At 47.0% G+C, this 18,330-nt stretch overlaps 1 protein-coding gene across 1 annotated transcript; it reads right to left on the reverse strand.

Annotated features, from left to right (window-relative positions):
* Window positions 1-228: 228 nt before the first annotated feature.
* On the reverse strand, window positions 229-15,758 carry LOC119921574 (olfactory receptor 6C76-like). The gene is made up of 7 exons (XM_038741702.1): window positions 15,744-15,758; window positions 14,388-14,458; window positions 14,165-14,294; window positions 11,923-11,993; window positions 9,809-10,055; window positions 9,643-9,675; window positions 229-405 (listed from the first exon to the last, which is right to left on the reverse strand). Exons 1-7 carry the CDS (start codon window positions 15,756-15,758, stop codon window positions 229-231), a joined length of 744 nt encoding a protein of 247 aa, XP_038597630.1.
* Between the last annotated feature and the right edge of the window lie 2,572 nt (window positions 15,759-18,330).

Here is an 18,330-nt window from a genome sequence, read left to right on the forward strand (position 1 = left end):
GGGTACGCCTAGTGGACAAAGTGGTGGGCTGCTCAGACATGGGAATGGAAATATACAAAAATAATGAGGAAACATGACCTGAGTAGGGAGCTGTAATTGCGTTCTCACTAAGGAAAGTTTTAGTCATTCAATTTCGTTTTATGTTATAGAATCACAAATACGCGTCAGAAGCTTCTTATTTCTTCTTAAAGAAAATCACCCTCTTGGCTACTTCCTCGATGGCCTGATTCACCTGTTGGTTTCGTAGGGTGTAGGGGCCAAGGAGGTGCTTTGCACCGCCACCTTCTTGTAGAAGTCTAATCCTTCCTTGGGTGTTGGCTTGATGTACATGAATATGCAGCTATTGTAAGAGAGGGAGATGACGATCATGTGGGAGGAGCCGGTGGAAAAGGCTTTTTTTATTTTCTGGGTGGAGAGCAGTTTTAGGATGGTGTGACGTAAAGCGCTTAATAAATGCCATTATTATTATTATTATTATTATTATTATTATTATTATTATTATTATTACTTTTTAGGACACAGCAAGTAGTGCCAAAGTGACCAGGAGTGGCCCCACTGCTCCTATAAATTTAATCCATTCTAACAATTGCGTGTCCTCATATCCTCACTGGGGGAGTACGATTGGTTACTCAGAGTAGCCAGTGGAGACCAGTGCCCCAAACACAGAGGTAGGGAGTGACAGATTGGCAAACTCAATTAATGTCTGGAAACTAGAAGCAGCTTGGCCTAGTGGAAGGAGCCTGGGCCTGGGAGCCAGAGAACCTGGGTTCTAATCCTGACTTCACTGCTCATCTGCTCTGTGACCTTGGGCATGTGATGTCATTTCCAAGTGCCTCAGTTACCCGCTCTAGGAGGTGCAGAGTCCCATGTCGGACAGGTGCTATGTCCACCGTGATTATTTTGTATCTACCTCAGCATTTAGCAACTTGTTAGCTGTGTGACCTTGGACATGTCACTTTACTTCTCCTATGCATCAGTCTCTTTATGTGTGAAATGAGGATTAAATCTTATGTCCTCCGTACTTAGACTGTGAGCCCCATGTGGACAAGGGTTCTACCCAACCTGATTATTCCTACATTCATTCATTCAACCGTATTTATTGAGCGCTTATTATGTGCAGAGCACTGTACTGCTTGGAAAATACAGTTCAGCAACAAATAGAGGCAGTCCCTGCCCACAATGTGTTCACAGTCTAGAAGCAGGGTGACGGGCATCAAAACGAGTAAACAAGCATCAATAGCATCAATACAAATAAATCGAATTACAGATATATGCCCATCATTAATATGAATAAATAGAATTATAAATATATTCAAATATACACAAGTGCTATAGCCGGAGTTGGGGGGTAGAACAAAGGGAGCAAGTCGGGGCGATGGGGAGGGGAGGGGGAGCAGAGGAAAGGGGGGCTTAATCTAGGATTAGCTGTATCCACCCCAGCGCATAGCTCAGTGGCTGGAAAGTAAGTGCATAGCCAGTACCTTACAAAAAGTCCTCACTGGCTTCTGGAAGGATTCAACCTCCTACTAGCTGGGTCTACAAAAACATGCATAACCGCAGAGGTGGTGCAAAAGTGCTGAAGAGGTAATTTAATCAATCATTCAATCTTTAGTATTTATTGAGCTCCTAAGGTGTGTAGAGTCCTAAGATAAGATCTTTAAGAGAGTACGATAGAGTATCAAGACATAAAGCATCTCCTAAGTATGGCGGGGTGAAACGGACAATAAAGTTTTAGAAAGAAGGAAGAAGAAAAAATAAGTGCTTAAGTAACAGGGATTGTGAAAGAAAATCAATCAGTGGTGTTTATTGAGTGCTTATTATTTGCAGAGCAATGTACTAAGGGCTTGGGTAGGGAGTAGAATATGACAGAATTAGCGGACACGTTCCCTGATAATAATGAGTTTAAGAAATCTATAGAAAAGCAAAGGGAGTTCATGGGCGTGTTCTGGAGAGAAGAGAAATGAATGGGGAAAGGTTCTGGGTGATGATGATGATGATAATTATTATCGTATTTGTTAAGCGCTTACTATGTGCCAAGCACTGTTCCAAGCATTTGGGTAGATACAAAGTCATCAAGTTGTCCCACGTGGGGCTCACAGTCTTAATCTCCATTTTATGGATGAGGTAACTGAGGCATAGCGAAGTTAAGTGGCTTGCCCCAGGTCACACAGCAGACAAGTGGCAGAGACGGGATTAGAACCCATGTCCTTTGACTCCCAGGCCAGTGTTCTTTCCCCTAAACCACGATACTTCTCAGCGTGGGATGGAATGAGATTTCAAAAGGATTTTGAAGATGGGGAGAGCAGAGGCCTGGTGGAGTTATCGATCAGCCAATCAATAAACAGTATTTATCGAGTGTTTACTGAGTTCAGAGCACAAAACTACACACTTGGGAGAGTAAATATAACAGAGTTGGTAGGCCTGATCCTTGCCCACGTTGAGCTTACAGTCTATAGAGTAGACAGTCGTGGATATAAATGAATAAATGACGGCTATGGATGTTTAGTGCTGTGGGACCGATGAAGGGTGAGTAAAAGGATCAAATCCAAGCGAAAGGGTGATACATAAGGGAGTGGATTGAATGGGGAGGAAGTTCCTGACAGGAGGAATGGCAAGTGCTATGGTCTGGATGACTGTTACAGCCTCTGTGATCCGGCGCTATCCTCTCTGCTCAGGAATCAGAAATGGTATTTGTTAAGCGCTTACGGTGTGTTGAACAATCTTCTAAGTGCTGGGGTAGATACAAGTGAATTAGGTTGGACAAGGTCCTTGTCCCGTATGGGGCTTACCGTCTATGTAGGAGGGAGAACAGAAGAACAGAGGCACAGAAAAGCGAAATGAATTGCCCAAGGTCATACAGCACACACGTGGAGGTGCTGAAATTAGAATCCAGGTCTTCTGACTCCCAGGCCCGTGACCTATCCATGAGGCCATGTTGCTTCTCACTCCTCAACTTTACTGACTTCATCCTTCACCCCACCTTCTCACCAATTTGGATGCAGGCTTGATCTTGTCATGCCTAATCACTGTACATGTTTCCTGTTACTTTCTTCCATCCACAAGGAATTGGGGTTGCTAAATTCCGGGTATCAGCAATAACTTTTAAGTGTAATGAATCAATCGGTCAGTCAATCAAAGGTGCTTGTTGAGCGCTTTTTAAAAATAATAATAATAATAATAATGTTGATATTTGTTAAGTGCTTACTGTGTACCAAAAAAGTTCTAAGCGCTGGGTCATCAAGGTCATCAGGTTGTCCCACGGGGGGCTCACAGGATTCATCCATTTTACAGATGAGGTAGCTGAGGCCCAGAGAAGTTAAGTGACTTGCCCAAAGTCACACAGCTGACAGGTGGCAGAGCCAAGATTAGAACCCACGACTTCTGACTGCCAAGCCCGATCTCTTTCCACTGAGCCAAACTGCTTCTCTAATTATTATTATAATTATTATTAATTTAATCTCCTCCATCTCTCTGCTGTGTGACTTTGAGCAATTTACTTCACTTTTCTGTGCGTCTGTTCTACAACTACACCCCAGCTCACACTCTTTAGTCGCTTGTAATGATAACAGCTGTAACATTTCATAAGCACTTATTATGTATATAGGGAAGCAGAGTGACTCAGTGTAATGAGCACGGGCTTGGGAATCAGAGGTCATGGCTCCGCCACTTTTCAGCTGTGTGACTTTGAGCAAGTCACTTTACTTCTCTGGGCCTCAGTTACCGCATATGTAAAATGTAGATTAAGACTGTGAGCCCCATGTGGGACAACCTGATTACCTTGTATCTCCCCCAGTGCTTAGAACAGTGCCTGGCACAGAGTAAGCGCTTAACAAATACCAAAATTATAATTATTAACTATTACCAGGCACTACAAGCCAATACAAGCCTTGTGAATACAAGCCAATTGGGTTATATTCATTCATTCATTCAATCGTATTTATTGAGCGCTTACTGTGTGCAGAGCACTGTATTAAGCGCTTGGGAAGTACAAGTTGGCAACATTTAGAGACGGTCCCTACCCACCAATGGGCTCACAGTCTAAAAGGGGGAGACAGACAACAAAACAAAACATGTGGTCAAGTGTCAGGTCATCAGACTAAATAGAAGTAAAGCTAGATGCACATCATTGACAAAATAAATAGAATAGTAAATATGTACAAGTAGAATAAATAGAGCAAAAAATCTGTACAAATATATATACCGGTGCTGTGGGGAGGGGAAGGAGGTAGGGCAGGGGGGATGGGGATGGGGAGAGGAAAAAGGGGGCTCAGTCTGAGAAGGCCTCCTGGAGAAGGTGAGCTCTCAGGAGGGCTTTGAAGGGAGGAAAAGAGCTAGCTTGGAGGATGTGCGGAGGGAGGGCATTCCAGGCCAGGGGGAGGACGTGGGCCGGGGGTCTATGGCGGGACAGGCGAGAACGAGGTACAGTGAGGAGGTTAGTGGCAGGGGAGTGGAGGGTGCGGGCTGGGCTGTAGGAGAGAAGGGAGGTTGTAGGAGAGAAGGGAGGTGAGGCCTAAAGGAGGGGGCGAGGTGATGGAGGGCATTGAAGCCAAGAGTGAGGAGTTTTTGCTTGATGCGTAGGTTGCCTGGTAGCCACTGGAGAGTTTTGAGAAGGGGAGTAACATGCCCAGAGCGTTTCTGCACAAAGATGATCTGGGCAGCAGAGTCAAGTATAGACTGAAGTGGGGAGAGACAGCAGGATTGGAGATCAGAGAGGAGGCTGATGCAGTATTCCAGTCGGGATACGGTGAGAGATTGAACCAGCAAGGTAGCGGTTTGGATGGAGAGGAAAGGGCGGATCTTGGCGATGTTGCGAAAGTGAGACAGGCAGGTTTGGATGACGGATTGGATGTGAGGGGTGAACGAGAGAGCGGCGTCGAGGATGACATCAAGGTTGCGGGCTAGCGAGACGGGAAGCATGATAGTGCCACCTACAGTGACGGGAAAGTCAGGGAGAGGGCAGGATTTGGGAGCGAAGATAAGGAGTTTAGTCTTGGACATATTGAATTTTAGATGGCAGACAGACATCCAGATGGTGATATCTTGAAGGTAGGAAAAGCCACGAGCTTGAAGGGAGGAAGAGAGAGCAGGGTCAGAGATGTAGATTTGTTTGCCATCAGCGTAGAGATGATAGTTGAAGCCGTGGGAGCGAATGATTTCACAAAGAGAGTGAGTGTCGATACAGAACAGAAGGGAACAAAGAACTGACACTTGAGGAACCCCTACCGTAAGGGGATGGGAGGGGGATGAGTAGCCTGCAAAGGAGACTGAGAATTAATGGCCAGAGAGTTAAGAGGAGAACCAGGAGATGACAGAGTCTGTGAAGCCAAGGTTGGATAGCGTGTTGATGAGAAGGGAGTGGTCCACAGTGTCGAAGGCAGCTGAGAGGTCGAGGAGGATTAGGATAGATTAGGTGCCGTAGGATCTGGCAAAAAGGAGGTCATTGGTGACCTTTAGTTTCAGTGGAATGTAGGGGACGCAAACCAGATTAGAGGGGGTCAAGGAGAGAGTTAACGTTGAGAAATTCGAGGCAGCGGGTGTGGACGACTCGTTCAAGGAATTTGGAAAGGAATGGTAGGAGGGAGTTAGGGCGATAACTAGAAGGGGAGGTGAGGTCAAGAGACTGTTTTTTTAGGATGGGGTAGTCGTTGGAATGTTTGAAGGCAGTGGGGAAGGAGCCAGTAGATAGTGAGTGGTTGAAGATAGAAGTTAAGGAGGGGAGGAGGGAAGCGGAGAGAGATTTCATAAAATGAGAGGGAATGGGGTCAGAAGCACAGGTGGCTGGAGAAGCACTTGAGAGGAGGGAGGAGATCTAATCTGGGGATACTGCTGGGAAGAATGGGAGAATAGCGGAGAGGGTTGAGAGCAGGGGAGTTGGAGAAGAGTGGGGAGTGACTTTGGGGAGCTCAGACCTGATGGAGATAATTTTACTAATGAAGTAGGAGGCCAGATTATTTAGCGTGAGGGAAGGAGGAGTGGGAGGAACAGGGGGCCTGAGAAGGGAGTTAAAATTACGAAAGAGCTGACGGGGATAATGGGCATGGATGTCAATAAGGGTATAGAAATAGTTTTGTCTGGCAGAGGAGAGGGCGGAGTTAAGGCAGGAAAGGATAAACTTGAAGTGAACAAGGTTGGCTTGGTGTTTAGACTTTCGCCAGCAGCGTTCAGCAGATCGAGCATAAGACCGAAGGAGGCGGACAGTGTCAGTGATCCAAGGCTGTGGGTTAGTGGAGCGAGAGCAGCGAAGGTAAAGGGGAGAGAGCGAGATGAGCTGAGTAGAGAGGGTAGAGTTGACAACAGTCATCTGATCATCAAGAATGGGTAGAGAGGAAAGGGAGGCGAGGTGGGGTGTGAGGCGCTCAGAAAGATGGATGGGGTCGAGAGAGCGGTTTCTGTGAGGTAGTAATATAGATTTAGAGGGGAAAGGACTATGAGTGAGGAGGCAGGTGAGAAGGTTATGATCAGAGAGAGGGATTTCAGAGTTGTTGAGGGTGGAGATAGTGCAGCGGTAGGAGATGATGAGGTCGAGGCTGTGACCAAGGTGGTGAGTGGGCGATGCGGAGTGGAACAGGAGGTTGGCAGCGTCAAGAACACATAAAAGGCATGTGGCAGAGGGGTCACCAGGGACATCCATGTGGATGTTGAAGGCTCCAAGAATCGGAGTGGGCATGGAAAAGGAGAGAAGGAAGGTGAGAAAGGGGTCAAAACCGTTAAAGAAGTTGGAGGTGGGGGCGGGGGGGGCGGTAGATGACAGCTACCTGAATCTGTAGGGGGTGTTAGAGGCGAATAATGAGGGCTTCAAAGGAGGGGAAGGAAAGGGAAAGGGGAAAGTCACATTGGGGAGCGAGAAGGAAACCGACACCTCCTCCTTTTCCGGTGAGTGTGGGGGAATGGGAGAAAAACAGGCCTCCACTGGAGAGAGCAGCCGAAGAGACCGTGTCGTATGGAGACAGCCATGTTTCAGTTAGGGCGAGGAGGAGTAGAGAGCTGGAAAGGAATAAATCCAGGGTGAAAGGGAGCTTACCTATAATGGAGCGGGTATCTCAAAGGCCACACTTGGCAGCAGCTGTGGAGGGAGAGGAGTGAGGGGGAAGGGTATGAGGGGTGGGAAGGTTTTGGTTTGGGATGAGTTGGCAGGGGCCTGGGAGGGGAGAGTGGGAAGAGGGGTGGCGATGAGAAAGAAGAACTGGGATGGGGAAGGAGCAGGGAGGAGGGGGAGGCTGGGAGGGAGGAGTTGAGGGTTGACTCTGGTACAAAGGGATCCTGGGGAGGGGATGAGAGGGAGGGGTGGGAGGGGGAAAGGGAGGGAAAGAGCTGGGTGGGAGACGGGAAGGGGAAGATGAGGAATGGGAATGGCAGTTGGGAGCAGGGAAATTGATAGTTCATGGTGAGGTCAGCAAGGTAAACGACATCACAGTGGGAGGTTAACAATTAAAATGCAATAGCAATAACGCAGTAGCAATGATATAAGTAGGTGATGACATCACAGAGGGTAGTTAAGAATTAATATGCTATGGCAACAATAAAATAAGCAGAAGATGATATCACAGAGAGCATATAATTACCATGTGTTGTCAAAAAATAAGCAGATGATGACATCAAAGACAGCAGTTAACAATTAACATACGATGGCAGTAAAATAAGCAGGTGATGACATCCTCGAAACACGTTAACAATTAACATTCGATGGGAACATTAAAATAAACAGATGATGACATCACAGAGAGCAGTTAACAATTACCATGCCGAAGCGACGATATAATGGGCAGATGATCCTCAAAGCGGGAGGATGAATTGTTCATAGGTCAGTCAAATGAGATCAAAGAGGTTAATGGCAAGCAGAGTCCAGGGTCTCTTGGCAAAATTGTCTCGGAGGTGGAGGTGGAGGTAGAGGTGGACGGTCCCTGTCGCACATGGGGCTCACAGTCTTAATCCCCATTGTATAGATGAGGTAACTGAGTCACAGAGAAGTGAAGTGTCTTGCCCAAGGTCTCAAAGAAGACAAGTGGCAGAGCCAGGACTAGAACCCAGGTCCTTCTGACTCCTTTGTTCGTGCTGAATCCATTAGGCAGTGCTGCTCTTCAAGCCAAACTACTTACTTATAATGCTTAGAGAAGCAGCGTGGCTCAGTGGAAAGAGCCCGGGCTTTGGAGTCGGAGGTCATCGGTTCAGATCCCGGCTCCACCAATTGTCAGCTGTGTGACTTTGGACATGTCACTTCACTTCTCTGTGCCTCAGTTACCTCATCTGTAAAATAGGGATTAAGACCGTGAGCCCAACATGGGACAAACTGATCGCCTTGTATCCCTCCGGCGCTTAGAACAGTGCTTTGCACATAGTAAGCGCTTAAGAAATACCATTATTATTATTATTATTACTCCCCGTTGCCTTCTATGTTCCACTGCTGATATCTTGCTCACAGTTTCTAATTCCGGCTCTATCATGTGCCTGCTGTGTAACGTTGGATGTGTCCCTTAAATTCTCTGTGCGCCAGTTCCCTCATCTGCAAAGATGAGGATCTGATTCCTGTTCTCATTCCTACTGTGAGCCCTGTGTGGGATCTGATTATCTTGTATCCATCCCAGTGTTTATTGCACATACTAAGCGCTTACCATATACCACAGATATTGTTATAACAAATACCTCTTTTCTTCCCAGACTAAGCTCCCCTTTTCCTCAGCTCCCTCTCTTCTCCTCATCACCCCATCTCTCTCCCTTTGCTCTTCCCCCCCGCTCCACAGCACTTGTGTATATGTGTACAGATCTATAATTCCATTTATTTATATTAGTAAATAACCAGGACCCCAAAAGCAGCAGCAGCAGCAGCAGCAGCAGTAAGAGGTGGAGGAGGTGGGCAGGGTTGCGGGCTTGTGAGACGCGAAGGATGGTAGTGCCGTCTATTGTGACGGGAAAGTCAGGGAGATGTTAGGGTTTGGGAGGGAAGATAAGGAGTTCAGTCGTGGACATATTGAGCTTTAGATGGCGGGCAGACACCCAGATGGAGATGTCCTGAAGGCAGGAGGAGACCCGAGCCTGAAGGGAGGGAGAGAGAGCAGGGGCAGAGATGTAGATTAGGGTGTCATCAGCGTAGAGATGATAGTTGAAGCCGTGGGAGCTAATGAGTTCACCAAATGAGTGAGTGTAGATAGAGAACAGAAGGGGACCAAGAACTGACCCTTGAGGAACCCCTATAGTAAGGGGATGGGGAGGGGAGGATGAGCCCGCAAAGGAGACTGAGGATGAACGGCCGGAGAGATAAGAGGAGAACCAGGAAATGGCGGAGTATGTGAAGCCAGGAAGGGGGTGATCCACAGTGTCTAAGGCAGATGAGAGGTAGAGGAGGATTAGGACAGAGTAGGGGCCGTTGGATTTGGCAAGGAGGAGGTCATTAATGACGTTTGAGAAGGCAGTTTCGGTGGGGTGTAGGGGACGGAAGCCAGATTGGAGGGGTCAAGGAGAGAGTTGGTGTTGCGGTCATGACAAAGAGACTGACAACATCGAGATGAGGCAGGCAGGTGGAGAAGGCTTTGGCCCGGCCCTCGGAGGCCAGCGTCCTCAGTACAGCCCGGAAGATATGCGCATATGAGACGACGATGGAGACGAAGCAGATTAAAGAGAACGCCACCCCGGTAGCCACACACACACATTGATGGCGACTAGGTCCTTGGAGCAGGAGATCTTCAACAGGGAGGGGACGTCACAGAAGAACTGGGGAACGACGTTGGACCACAGAAGGACAGAGATAAAGTTGGAGCTGAAAACAAGATTTCACACAGCCCCCACTGAGCCAGAAGGCGGCAGCCATCTTTACACAGGCCGCTTGGTCCATGATGACACTATAGTGCTGGGGGCAGCAGATGGCCACGTAGTGATCGTGGAACATCGCTATGAGGATGTAAAACTCTGAACAGCCGAACAGAGCCAACAGGAAGACTTGTGCGGCACAGCCCAAGAAGGAGATGGAGTAGCAGTTGGTCATGGAGTTGTGGACGGAGTTGAGGACGGTGACGGTGATGGTGAAGAGGTTGAGGACGGACAGGTGCATGAGGAAGAAGTACCTGGGGGTTTGGAGGAACCTGTCGAGGGCGATGGCGGCGACGATGAGGAGATTCCCCGTCAGGGTCGCCAGGTAGACCAGAAGAAATAGCACGGTGAGAACCAGTTACAGCTCCCGGACTTCCAAGAATCCCAGAAGGAGGAATTCTCTCACCGTGGAGATGTTGGTCATTGGTAGGTGATGATGACTTCCTGTACAGGATAAAGATCTTGATAAGGTGAAGAAATCAACACGAGTTTTGCCGAGTATATGGGAGTATCGACCTATGGTACATTGGAAGAGGGTTATCATTGGAAGAGAGTTATCAATTAAAAAATGACCTAGAAACTTGATAAAAGATTTCCATGTAACTAGGAGGGAATTCCAAAGAAGGATTCACACCATAGTTCTTCAAGTGGGGACAACAGGATGGCAAAGATATGAGACGGGAAAGCAGTCACTGTAATAATAGCAGTAATAGAAGCAAAAACCCTAGTAGAAGTTATATTATCAATCAAGCAATTAAGAAATCTTATTTTTAAGCTTTTAACCTTACAGTCTAAAGGGGGATAAAGATGTTAATTTAAAATAAATTACGTATATGTACAGACTGTAAGCTCTTTGTGGGTAGGGAGTGTATTTCTTATATTGTTTTATTGTAGTCTGCCAAGCACTTAGTACACTGCTCTACACACAGAGCTATGCTCTTAGCCCAATAAATATTCCTTCATTAAATCGTATTTATTGAGCGCTTGCTGTGTGCAGAACACTGTACTGAGTTGATTGACTGACTGATAATAGTAATAATGGTGTTTATTGAGCCCCCAGGGGACACAAAAGGCAAGGATTTACCAATTCTAGAAGGCACCCTGAAGCACAAAAATTGTCCCACACACAAAATTACAAAATACATGGCATCCAAACACAAAATGCCCTCACATATATCCCGCTCACTCACAGACCGAGGTTCTCCCACAGACGGACAGTGGCACAGAGTCAATCGTATTTATCGAGCGCTTACTATGTGCACATCACTGTGCAAATCATTTGGGAGAGTACAATACAAACAGGTTGGTAGACGCATACACCCATAAGCGTATCTAGTCACTCATTAGGCTCTTCTCTGACCCCCAGACATGTTCCCTAGGGAGAGATGGAGAGCATTCCCCACTCCTCCATACCCAGATGTCCCCCTTCCCTCAAGTGTAGGATTTGCACACTGATTTTCCTACCCTGCCCTAAATGCACACACACATGTGAACACACTCGGGCTCACACAAGCACAAATTCATACTGGGAGAATGAACTGCAGAGTGAAGTCTGGCTAAACAGGGAAGGGTCTGGCGTAGGACATCAATTACATACGTCGCCTCGGGCTTGGTAGAGGGCTGCAAGAAATGATTAATAGATGGTATTTACTGAGCGCTTACTGTGTGCGGAGCACTAGGCTAAAGCATTAAGGAGAGGATAATCCAACAGAGTTGGTAGACACGTTCCCTTCCCATAAAGAGCTGACAGTCTAGGGGGATGAAAGGGTGATGGAACGTTGATGAAGGGACGGTGGAAGGATGATGGAGTGATGATGTAGCGGTGATGGATTAATGACTGAGGGCCGATGGAGGGCCGATGAAGTGATGTCTGCGAGACTATAGAGGGGGTGCCCTAGAACAAATAGCAGATGAGTGCTGGTCCAGGTACAAAGAACATGTGACTAAGAACCTGAGCAGAGGAAGTGATTCTAGTACTAGTGGCTTGTGCTGTGGTACCCTCCACTGTCTCGTCCCTGGTCCAAACTTCAAACTGGGGGCCGATTGCCAGATTCTCCACAGACTCACTATGGGCTACTGGCCTCTCCGCACCCCTCCATCCCTACCCCAGGGCACACTCACCGCGGCAGCATGGGGTTGGGGGTCGCCGACCTCTGCCAGGCTAGGCTGGTACCAAGTCTCCCATTGGACGCCTGGGTTCAGTCAGCCAAGGAGGGACATCGAGGAGCCCTCAGCCCCTCTCCAGTCTCTCGCGGAAACTTAGAAGCTTCTCCAGATGGACCCCGTCCCCAAAGATAAAGCAGCCGTTTCTCTGAAGGGAATCCCTGGAGGACCGTATTGGGGCCCTATCCTGGTGCCTTGGAGCACAGGCGACATGAGAAACCTCTGGCCACGTGGTCCATGGTCCTTGAAACTGGTCTATAGGATGAAATATTGTCTCAGACGTTGTTCTGCCGTCCGCCCCCTTGTTTTCAGTTTCTCAGTTTCTGCTTTCCATTCGGTAGCTGTTTGGGTAATCTGCTGTTGGTTCAGTGGAAAGAACCCGGGCTTTGGAGTCAGAGGTCATGGGTTCAAATCCTGGCTCCACCAATTGTCAGCTGTGTGGCTTTGGGCAAGTCAATTCACTTCTCTGGACCTCTGTTACCTCATCTGTAAAGTGGGGATTAAGATAGTGAGCCCCATATTGGACAACCTGATCACCTTGCATCCCCCAGCGCTAAGAGCAGTGCTTTGCACATAGTAAGCGCTTAACAAATACCATTATTATTATTATTATTATTATTATTATTATTATTATTATTATTCTCCTTTCATCAATCACTCACTCAAGCAATCAATCGATAGAATTTATTGAATGTTTACTGTGTGCGGAACTCTATACACCACCCCACATAGTAGTGTTCAAGTGAGCATAAACCTTGATGCTGGGAAACTTTCTACCATCCAGAACGTCATTGTTCATGGAATTCGTTGAGCACTTACTATGAGCCAAGCCCTGTTCTAATCACAGGGGTATGTACAAAACAATCAGGTTCCACATAGGGCTCACAGTCTAAGTAGGAGGTGGGGACAGGTATTGAATCCCCATTTTACACAAGAGGAAACTAAGGAATGGAGAAATGAAGTGATTCACCTAAGGTCACACAGCAGGGAATTGGCAGAGCTGGGATTACAACCCAGTTGCCCTGACCTCTGGTCCGTGCTCTTTCCACTAGGCATGCTGCTTCACTGATCTTTTATTGTAGTTTGAGAGTTATTTCTGAACAATTAGAGATGCTGTTGGAACTCTGCTTCAAAGGGTGTGATGCCTGGATGGTTTAGTGGGTAGAGCATGGGCCTGGGAGTCAGAAGGTCATTGATTGTAATCCCAGCTCTGCCACCCGTCTGCTGTGTGATCTTGGATAAGCCACATCAATTCTCAGGGCCTCAGGTACCTCATCTGTAAAATGGGGATTAAGACCATGAAACCCAAAAGTGACAGGGACTGTGTCCAACATGATTAACTTGTATCTACCCAAATGTTTAGTGCAGTGCCTGTTACCTCGTAATCGCTCAACAAATACCAGTTCGAAAAAAACGACAGAAAAAAAGAACATTCATTGACTGATTGATTGATCACTCTAAAAAATCAAAACAAAAATAGGTTAATTACTCTGGGAAAAATTACTTTTGTTTGAGACATACTGTGTACACACACGCAGGCACACACGTACACACACATTTACACTTGAAACACTCTAAAGAAATGCAAAAATAGGAGCAAGGTATATTCTGCAACTTTATAATTGGGCAGTGTAAAGTTTATACGCTTTATGTTGGGTTCCACAGCAGAGAGATGAGTCAGCTCAAGAGCTAAACTCCTACCGTTGACATTATTTCTCGGGGAAAATCAGTTCCGACTGACAAAGGTACGACTTTGAGTGTCACCTTCCATTAAGACTTATGCCCTCCTTCGAAGGTGGCCTTCAGCTCAGGAGGCAGAAGATGATTCCAGGCTGACCCATCTGCCTGTCGAAACGAGGTTCTTGTTCTACATATAGATGTTATAGATGGTTTTCCCTTCCCCTAGGGTGGTCTGTGGGTGAAACACACACTTAGATGCAAAGATCCAGTCTCTGAAAGATGCTGGGGTCATTCACTGTGGCCATGTTAAATGCAGCAGGCAAAGATGGAAGCTATTAATTAATTCAGTCGTATTTATTGAGCGCTTACTGTGTGTAGAGCACTGTACTAAGCGCATTCGCTGTTTAGCCCTCTCTTCAGGGCTGCATTCACGTCCATGTTCCTCAGGCTGTAGATGAGGGCCCCCACTGAGCCAAGAGGTGGCCGCCATCTTCCCTCAGGCCACTCTGTTCATGACGACCTCGTAGCGCAACGGGAGGCAGATTGCAGCGTAGCAGTCATAGGATATCACCGTGAGGACAAAATATTCTGCACCTGCAAAGAAAATCAGCAGACAGACCTGTGCTGCACAGCTTAGGAAGGAGATTTCCCTACGGTCGGTCAGGGAGTAGCGGATGGATTTGGGGACGGTGACGGAGATGTAATAAAGGTCGAGGACAGATAGGTTGTTAAGGAAGAATTACATGGGGGTGTGGTGACGCCGGTCGAGGGCGATGATGGAGACGATGAGGAGATTTCCCGTCAGGGACGCCAGCTAGACTAGGAGGAACAGCGCGGCGTGGGCCAGCTGCAGCTCCCGGACCTCCGAGAAACCCAGCAGGAGGAATCCCGTCACCGTGGAGACAATGAATATTTCTGGGGAATGATGTCGACTCCCTGCGCAGGAAGAGGGAAGACGTCAATTTAAAGACATTGATGTTGGGGGTGACAGAATAGGACTAAGTCAATAAATTCTATGCATTGAGTACCTACAGAGGACACGGTATTAATACATATGATCACTGCCCCAAAGGAGCTTCCATTATATTGGAAGTACCAAGCTTCGAACTGTGTAGAAGCACGGTGCTATTGGGTAAAACAGAGGCCTGGGAGTCAGAGGACCTGGGTTCTAAACCCAACTCTACCTGTTGTCGGCTGAATAGCGTGGTAAAGTGACTTAATTTTTCTACACCTCAGTTTTCTCGGGAGTACAATGAGGATTCGATACCTGTTTTCCCTCCTATTTAGTCTGTGAATCCCTCGTGGTACACGGGCGGTGTTCTACCAAATTGTCCTGAATCTCACCCAGGACTAAATACTTTCCTTGGAATGTAGTAAGCACTTAAAACATATCAAAAGTATTATTTTTGGTTGAGTAAACTGAAACTAACATGAATAGCAGGCAGGAGAGTTCAGAGAACATAAAGAAAAAAACATGACGGTTGTGAAATTTTTTTGGTGGTTTTTACAGTCAAACAAGTAGTGCCTTTATACATAAATTCATCCATTTAGTGGAGAGAGAATGATCTTGGTAGAAAGAAGGACAAGGATTCTAACGTGTCTCTGCTCCTACTTCGCTGTATGACCTGGAGCCAGTTACTTACCTTCTCTGTGCCTCAGTTACCTCATCTGTAAATTGGGGATTATGACAGAAAGCACCATGTGGGGCATGGATTGTGTCCAAACTGATTAGCTTGTATAAACACCAGTGCTTAGTACAGTACCTGGCACGTAATTAGCACTTAACGATACCATAAAGCAAACAACAAAATAAAACCCACATATGAATGTAACTGATTTCATTTGCTCAAAATCTGCATTCACACTTGTACTCACACAAACACAAGCATACCTCATCATTCTAGTCCTTTCCTGAAGCTTTGCTCAACCTACATCTCTCCTCTTTTCAACCTCCACTCAGGACAAGTTATATCTTTTCACAAGCAACAAAGACTCACAGTCGGTTTGAAGGCTCTCCACCCTTTGACGGCACGTTGCCTCCCTTCCATCGTTCAACTCCTCTTCTTAGTTCTCAAAGAAACTTTCGAGTTATTACTCACGATCGACTCTTCCATTGCCCTCCTAGCCTGGCACTCCCTCTCTTCTCCACTCAAACTCAGAGTGAGCACAGTTCTTTCCGAATTATGAGCACTGCTAAAATCCCCCTCTCCTCCAACCAGCTTCCCCGATTCATTTCCCAGCCCTCTAAACCCAGGTTACTTAACTCAAGTGTGAATCAACTCATTTCCATCCTTATTTAGTAGGAAAAGCATAGGCCCAGGAATTTTCTTGACTGTGAGCTCCTTGAGGGCAGCATACACATCTACCAGCTCTGTTCTATTGTAATCTCCCAAGCATAGTTTAGTGGGAGTCAGGGGACTTTGGTTCTAATCCTGCCTCTGTCCCTTTGCCACTGTGGGACCTTGGCAATTCGCTTCACTTCTCTGGGACTCAGTTTCCTCATCTGTAAAACGGCACACAGTAATTGCATATTCATCTTTCCATTCTTTTATTCCTTCTAGAAGGGGCAGGGAATGTGTCTGTTATGGTACTACAAAGTGGATAGAGCATGGGCTTGGGAGTCAGAAGGAGTCAGAAGGACCTGGGTTCTAATTCCAGCTCCACCTCATGTCTGCTGTGTGACCCATTGGCAAGTCATTTAACTTCTCTGAGCCTCAGTTACCTCATCTGTAAAATGGGACAAGAACTGTACCCAACATGCTTAACCTGTGTCTACCCCAGCATTTAGGACAAAATAAGAGTTTAACAAGTATTATTATTATTGCTCTCCAAGTGCTTAGTGCACTCAATAAGCGCTCAGTCAATCTGATTCAAGATTAATGATTGATAGTAAATTAGACTTGTCAACCTAGCCCAGTAGGCTGGAAAGCCCATGAGGGCAGGGATTACAACCTTTCCCATTAGTTGTCTTCTTCCTACATTTAGGAAGAACTCTCATAGGGAGGAATTGCTGATAGTCCCATTGGCTGTACAAAGCTGGTCAAACTCTCTCAGCCCTGCCTGTCATATACCCTCTGCAAGGGATTCTGGGATCCACTGAAGACAAAAGTGACTGTCCACAATGCTGACACTGTGCTGGAGCACCATAGTCTGGCGGATGGTTGGCATGATAGCGAGGTTTGAGAAGGAAGGAGGAGAGGTGTGTGATTGTTGGGGGTTACTGAACTGGAAAACACCTCCCCTCCTGCTAGCACCCCTGCCCCGCTGGGGGTCACGCCCTGGTCTGAACCCCAAATTAGGCCCTAGACGGGCTTCATCTTTACCATCTTCATCCCCTCCCCCCCGCCCGTCCATCCATTCCATTCACCCCAGTCACTCTCACCACGGCAGTGTGGGCCTGGGGGGTCGCTGACCTCTGTAGGCCTGGACTGATCACCTTTTCCCCCTCAGACTCCTGGGTTCGGTCAGCCAGAAAGGAACAGGGCGGTGCCCTTCGTGCCTCTCCGCTCTTCCTCAGAGCCTTAGGAGCTGTACAGATGGGGCCCCGTCCCTGTAGGTAAAGCAGGAGCAGCTCCGAGGGGTATCTTTGGAGGATGGCTCGGGGCCCTGCCGAGGGACCTCGCGGCCTGGACAAGCCATGTCCCTTCTCGTCATTCGTTCATTCACTCATTCAATTGTATTTATTAAGCGCTTACTGTGTGCAGAGCACTGTACTAGGCGCTTGGGAAGTACAAGTTGGCAACATATCATGTGGTTCCTGAGACTCCTGGGAGACAAGGGAGCATCCCTGCAGCGTCAGCTATAGTGCCGGCCCTCGGGGTTCCCATGGAAACAGCAGCAGCTGTCTCTCCCTTCTAGACTGTGAGCCCGCTGTTGGGTAGGAACTGTCTCTATGTGTTGCCGACTTGTACTTCCCAAGCGCTTAGTACAGTGCTCTGCACACAGTAAGCGCTCAATAAATACGATTGATTGATTGATTGATTGATTGATCAGAAAACAAGCGTACCAACGGTTCCTGCTTTCAACAACAGTTTTAGCCACTGTGAATGGTTAGACCTTTGTCTAATTCACAACCTGAGACAATCTGTCAGTTAATCATCAAACTATAAATTTTTCTTAAGGCCTTTGTGAAGTCCTTACTATATATCAGACACTTTACTAAGTGCTGGAGTAGTTACAGACTAATCAGATTGGACAGAGTCCATATATACCATGGGGCTCACATCTCAATCCCCATTTTACAGATGAGGGAACTGAGGCACGGAGAAGTTAAGCGACCACACCCAAGGTCACACATAAAACGAGTGGGGGAACCGAGATCAGAACACATGTCCATTTGAATCCCAGGCCCGTGCTCTACCCACTAGGCAGGGCTGATACTTCTGCATTGTCTTGATTGCAAATCCGTTGAAGCTCTGTTCATACTGACTATATAAACTGTACACTTGAATCAAGGGTTCATCCACTTTCTCTTCTCTCGCTTCTCTCCTTCTTCCTCTGTGTAATTTATTCTGTGTAGATCATAATCTCTTAGAGAGCAGGAACAATGCAATTTTATCTCTTTTCAACTCTACTGAGAGCTTATTATAGTGCTTTGCACACAGAATGTGGTCAATAAATATTATTGATAATAATAGTAATAATTATGGTCTTTGTTAAGTGCTTACTATGTGTCAAGCACTGTTC

This window comes from Tachyglossus aculeatus (genome assembly GCF_015852505.1).
Source record: "Tachyglossus aculeatus isolate mTacAcu1 chromosome 12 unlocalized genomic scaffold, mTacAcu1.pri SUPER_6_unloc_3, whole genome shotgun sequence".
Taxonomy (NCBI): domain Eukaryota; kingdom Metazoa; phylum Chordata; class Mammalia; order Monotremata; family Tachyglossidae; genus Tachyglossus; species Tachyglossus aculeatus.

Bases quoted from the DNA above. Each gene is read 5' to 3' on its own strand.
- LOC119921574 (XM_038741702.1), bottom strand. The intron at 11,994-14,164 runs GTCGTCATGAAC...GACTGAACCCAG, and splicing joins GCCTCCCGTTGCGCTACGAG to GCGTCCAATGGGAGACTTGG. The intron at 9,676-9,808 runs GTAAAGATGGCT...TCCCTGTTGAAG, and splicing joins TCATGGACCAAGCGGCCTGT to ATCTCCTGCTCCAAGGACCT.